General features: G+C 36.4%; 1 protein-coding gene across 1 annotated transcript; it reads left to right on the top strand.

Annotated features, from left to right (window-relative positions):
* The first annotated feature begins 830 nt into the window (after positions 1-830).
* LOC149933594 (uncharacterized) lies at positions 831-1,740 on the top strand. The gene is made up of 2 exons (XM_090155961.1): positions 831-949; positions 1,019-1,740. The coding sequence occupies exons 1-2, from the start codon at positions 911-913 to the stop codon at positions 1,694-1,696; spliced, it is 717 nt and encodes a 238-aa protein (XP_090012087.1). The 5' UTR covers positions 831-910; the 3' UTR covers positions 1,697-1,740.
* The last annotated feature ends 4,541 nt before the right edge of the window (positions 1,741-6,281 follow it).

The following is a 6,281-nucleotide window of genomic DNA, read 5'->3' as shown; positions in this document are numbered from 1 at the left end:
TAAACCAGATTTTGGAAGGCAAAAATTTCAATTTCAATTCTATTTCAATTAAACCAAAATTTCGTAATATTAAATACGCTTCCGATAAAGCTGAAGGTCTAATTTTCAATAAGGCGTAACAAGTGTCGGTGGTTCTGTGGTAGAACGTCCGCCTGTCAAGCAGGAGGTCTCGGGTTCAAATCCCGCCCGATGCGATCGCGAATTGATACTAAGACGAATACCGTGTACAACTGGTGGAAACTCTGCCATTGGACGTTGAGAGGTAGCATTACACTCAGCACTCGGTCCGTCCCAAAGTCATTAAGAAGAAGTTGGAGAGAAAACGCCCATATAAACACAACAGACTCAACATGCACAACCATCAGAACACAAACTCAACACTCACAACCTACGCATAAACATTACAAATACGTAACACACCAACCGTCACGACGGTGAGCGAAAAAACTCCATCCAAACCAAACCGCAAATGAATCCGTTAACGCTCACCGTCACACGGTGGTTTTGCCAACCCTTCGAGAAACTGCGAACGCAGGGGTCTCGAGAAACTGCGTACGCAGTGATTAGCCTTTGCCCCGAAAATGCGAACGCGTTCGCAGGCCTGACAGACAGACCCACAGACAGACACGGTGATTGTATAACCCCTCCTAGGGGACTTTGTCCCCTCGGAGAGGTAAAAAATCAAACTCTAAAACCGATAATAGCGGAATAAAAACATTCCTTTAGCAAAAATTGGAATTAAAAAATTAAACGTTATCTGTATATATTTAAAAAAGTCGTAAAAATAAAGAACCAACGAAAGAGTACTATAAATATCCAGTGTCAAGCAAATTTGGGGTAATAATCACCGATTAATCTACTCGTTGTATCATTTTCTTAGTGCTACCGAAGAAATTGTACGATTAACAATATGATTGGGCTAATCGCTTTCCTGGCATTGGCATCGATGGTAATAATTACTAAATTTATATTTTAATGATATGGAATTGTTTATTATAAATGTTACATTTGGCTTCAGGTTTTGTGTCAAAACTCCATCGACGTTGAAACTCCGCATGCTGTCGAGATCACAGCCCCGATGCCCTTGGACATGGCTGCACCATTGAGCACTGTGCAGGAACCAGCCTTAAAATTGTCGTCTGCCGTCTTCGACATTCCTCAACCGTCCTTGTCTCTAGTCCAACCAACAATCGAGATGCCCAAGGATGCTCCCGAAGTTCACGATATTCCTCACGCGAACATCGGCTTCTCGGGGAATATCTTGAAGCAGAAGAAAGTGGTTCTCAACATCCCTTCACCCGTTATCGAGGCTCCTAAGCCCATCGTCCAGACCAAACCGGCCCTCTTCAGGGTGCCTCAGGCCATCTTCGTCATCCCCAGTCCCGTGGTCCAACACAAGCCCATGGTCTACAAGGTGCCCCACACGCTCATTGTGCACCGACCAGAAGTAAACCTGCAACAATACCACGTGGCTATTCCACAAATGAAGGTCGTCAAGGGATCCAAGTCCGCTTACTCCCAACCCATCCCCGAAAGCTACAAAGTCAAGACTTCAGGTTCCGTCTTCACGAAGGTTGACTCGAAGATCCAAGCTGTTAAGATGGTCGCTAACATGGAGGCTTCCAAGGCGGCTTCTTTACAAGTGGCCAGAGACATGGTGGCTCGCGTCTCGAAGACATTACACGGGGCGGTATAAACTTAATGTAGCGTCTTACAGCTTTGTTTTTCAATTTTTAACACTGTATTTATGCTTATAAATATTTATTATCCTGTAAATAGAAGAACTTGATACGCAAAATAAAATCTAGATTTTAAAACAGTTTCTTTTCTCACAAGTATTTCAACGTACCACCAAAATGCAGTATTGGAATTTTATAAATCTGACATTTTCCCTAATGAAATTCTTCGGTTATTCAATTAAAACCAATTAAACGTTAGATTAAAAACATAAGGAATTGGGTAAAAATTGCCGTACTTCGTCTATAACAGTACATTGTAGTTAAATAAGCCTGGGCCAATAAACGTATGTGTGGCTAAAGACATTCCGAAGGTGGTTAAAGACATTCCGCAGGTGGTAGGACCTGATCTTTTCGAATTCCACCTAATATTGATATTACCCAACGGGGTTCATTCACAGTGTTGCCGCTAGATATTGAAGTATGACTTAAACGGGTTGAGGGCTCTCCCAAATTGGCCCAAAATCTCACTGAAATTTTTTATTAATGCAAACGGAAGTAGTTCAGAAATGATCAGTGCTAACTAAAATTATAATATTAAACTAAGTCGCTCCTAATTTAAAGTGTCGGCTCTAGGTGAAGTAGCTCTTTTTTCAACAGATGTCGCTAGCGTCGAAATCAAAACAAGATTCTGAAGCTAAATTTTGACCCAAAAGGCGGGACATTAAAGTATGCTTCGCGTTGATTGTCTCGTTTGTAAATAACTTCAATTGTAGTAATTGTTTACAATATATTTTATATGGGATATATAATTTAGGTTAAAGTTCACTAACGAGGAGACTACCCAAGGTGATAATCACCGATTTTGTTGAAACTACGTGGGTATGTAGACCTTATGGTAACATGAAATTTCACCAAGGGAAAAGTTGCAATGGGCATTAGTTTTACCATGGCAACCGAAAATGTTTTTGACAACACAGTACGTATATTGTCCCATTGAAAATAACAATTGGTCAATTTTTACATATTTTGATCAAATTGACCAAAATTCATCAAAATATTATAAAATTCATTTCATTTGTCAATTTTGATGTATTTTTTTTTGGTTTTGAAATTTTAAATTTTTTAAAATTTTTCACAGGGGGTAAAGAACGCCATAACGTTAGTGTATTTGCTCTTAAACCGATACCTTATATTATTGAAGTCTTTTATTGGCGTTCTTCAAAGTTGTGAAATTCACTTAATTTAAAAAAATGTTTTTGTAATAACATTTTGAAAGAATTTGAGGCCTTATGAGTTCATATTGTACAAAAGAGTTTGCTTTTTTTCGTGGTTACAAGATTGTTTAAATACGAGTTCTCAATCATTTGTGAAATTTATTTATAAGTTCCTATGAAGTGAACCTGCATCAAAATTTGCATTATCGATTAGTTGGGGCAGGGTTGTAGAGAGATGGTTCGATCACTTAGCAATTCTACCATAGGAGAGTTTGGCTAAAGAAAAAATGACAAATAGATGGCGCGCCCGACACTGTGTAGCCCCTTCAGATACTTATGGACGTTCCCCCAATGCATAGAAGAACTGAGGTGCAGCCTAATTTATAGAGAGATAGCGGGAAATTTAAATTTTACAAGCTAACTGGGATCGCTTTAATTTCTGTGTCGTTATTACACGTGTGAATTTTAAGGACATTTATTTTTTTAATATTTATAATTAGCGAACATTAAATTTCAGTTTCTCAGATATTTATTTGAACTGAAATACAAATTCTGTACTAGAATTAATAAAGGAATAACACTGACCGTAGCTTACCTTTGCTTAGATTGTTTGCAATTTTCAAAAATTAAATTGTTAATGAATTTATAACAAAGCGACAATTAACTAATTTAGAGATCATAAAGAACCGAGATCGATCGACACGAAAACTAGGTAGTGTTCCCTTTCTGTAGGTACTCCAGTGTAATGAGGTAAAGCCCACAAAATATGTGTAGGGGCTACATAGCGTCATTAGCGCCATCCGTGGTAGAAAAATATTTCACCAAATAAAAAATCTAAGTGATTGAACCATCTCTCTACAACCCAGGTCTAGTCAAAATTGACGTTTAATGATTGTTAGAAAATATAAATTTAAATTAAAAAATTTATACGTAGAATTCGGTGCAGCCTCGAATAAAGGGTGTGTGTATTTATAATGAATTTTGACCCGCACGAATGTACCATGGTAATTTTAAATTATAACCTAGGTACGGCTAACTTCAATCACGATAAACATCAAAGTTGGACGTACATTTATAATATCCAGTATAGCCAAATTCAATTTCGCGCCTAAATGTTTTTGGACTACACCACTGAATATTATAGAATATAAATCGTGTGTCCACTACACTGGCTTTTATTAATGAATACCAATAAGTTTTTTCTAAAAAATAGTTCTTCGTCCTCTTGCAAAACATATTATGTTCATAATAATAATAATAATAATAATAATCAGCTAGGCTAATAACCAAGGCACCACCTTAGGCCTAAGTCATCAAGCGACTTTTGAAGCCATTAATTCAGGTGGCCGGGTTACAATGCGTAGGAGGGTGGTGACAATACCCATACTCTTGAAAATCTCCGTTGTAAGAACTTGCTCATTGTCATTATAGTAACCGGAACTTCTACGAATGAGAAATTCTGTTTCTGCTATTTCTTCCGAAATCAGTAGAGAGAGTGCTCTGATTGAGATATTGGTGTTGGCCCAGTTACATGATTTTATTCACTTTACACGTATTAAATAAATTATACCCGAATTTTACAATATTTCCATAATTTATCCAGTTTCAACCAAATTCAGGTTAATTTATAAATTTTTCACCAATCACTATCAATTTGTATAACTTCCCCCAAAATTTACCAAATTTACAATATTTAATCTATATTTTCTTTAATTCTACCAAATTTAGACAATTAATATTAATTTACACAAATTTTTAATATTTCAGTTAAACTTTCCCTATTTTTCCCGGAATGTAGGCAATTCAGATAGATTTGGTTAATTTCTTAAAATTTCGTGAGTTATTCGAAATTTTTGCATTTACCCAAATTTTCCCATTTTAATCACATAAACCCTAAACATTATCTAATTTAATTAGATTTTCTTCCCAATCAAGTTAAATATAAAAAAGTTATTTGATTAATTTTGATTTCACAGAACGTGCAATGACACTAATTATGAAATTAGGAAATTTGGCTACTCGAAAGCGGTCGTAGCACCTTGATATTTGTCTACGCAAGAAATTTTGTGGGCATGTAAAATATAACGTAGGAGCCTGCACTTTTAGAACGACACTATTTGTATAGAAAATATTATTAATTTTTGATGTTATAAATATTAATCAACCAGAGGAGACTTCAAAATTCAAAATGTTTCTCCCAAAATCAGGATCCCGAACCCGTCAATCTCAAAAGTTTCTAGGAACAATGGAATTTAAAAAAATGAACTCCGCATTAGTTAAAATAGACATAAGAAGAAATAATAATATTTTCAAACTTAAACTGAAAATTTTAATAATAATAATAATAGTAATATTTATTTCGCAAAGAAAAACCAATGCAGGCAACCACGGAGGCAAAGCCTTTACAGGGAGGTTACCAGGACGATACACAACACATAGTAATATAAATACAAATCAAAACACCTAAAAAATGAACAAAATTAAATTAAAATTAAAATTAAATTAAAATTAAAATTAAATAAAATTAAAATAAAAATAAAATAAAATTAAAATTAAAATAAAATTAAATAAAATTAAGAATTTGGACTGATCCAAAGTGCAAATAGAAATTCCGAAACCAGGGAATGAAACTGGGAAACAGATAGGCTAGTGGAAACATCCCTTCGAACAGATAGAGGTAAAAGATGGAGAGTTACGAGGCGCTGTTCATAAGGAATATGGCCAGGTGAATTAGATCGTGGAGTTTTCAGGACGAATCGAGTGAAGTTACGCTGTATACCTTCCAACGATGTAATATCTTTCTTGAAGTAAGGATTCCAAACAGGAGATGCGTAATCAAGGACCGGCAGGCACATCGAATGAAATAGAGTGGTAGAAGCGCGCGTAAAACCAGTTGTTCTTCGAATAAGGCCACATAGTCGACGGGCTCGATTTCCAATGTAACAAATATGGGATGACCATTTCAGATCTCTGGAAACAACGACTCCGAGAATTTTCAAATTGTGTACGCGAGCTAGTGGGACGTTGTTTATCGTGTAGGTGACGTCATCGAGAGGTTTCCTCCGAGAAATCACCAAAAAACTGCACTTCTTGATGTTGAGAGAAATGTTATTGGTAACACCCCAATGGAACATCCTATTGACGTTATCTTGCAGAATCAAATGGTCCGTCACAGATCGAATCGGGAGCGATATGTAACTGTCATCAGCGTACTGAGAAATAGAACCGTTGGGTGTCAGCGCAGACGTTAAATCCGAGACGACGATGTTGAACAGTAGTGGTCCTAATATCGACCCCTGAGGAACCCCAGAGAGCACTGGTAGGTAACTGCTGAATTCACCACGATATATAACACGTTGGAAACGATTAGATAGAAAGTTCTTTAACC

Source organism: Leiobunum rupestre, chromosome 8 (genome assembly GCF_980474605.1).
Source record: "Leiobunum rupestre chromosome 8, qqLeiRupe1.1.hap1, whole genome shotgun sequence".
Lineage (NCBI taxonomy): Eukaryota > Metazoa > Arthropoda > Arachnida > Opiliones > Sclerosomatidae > Leiobunum > Leiobunum rupestre.
The sequence above is the reverse complement of the archived record's forward strand: the minus strand, read 5'-3'. Positions and strand labels throughout refer to the sequence as shown.

Bases quoted from the DNA above. Each gene is read 5' to 3' on its own strand.
- LOC149933594 (XM_090155961.1), top strand. From the start codon at position 911: ATGATTGGGCTAATCGCTTTCCTGGCATTGGCATCGATG. The intron at 950-1,018 runs GTAATAATTACT...ATTTGGCTTCAG, and splicing joins TCCTGGCATTGGCATCGATG to GTTTTGTGTCAAAACTCCAT.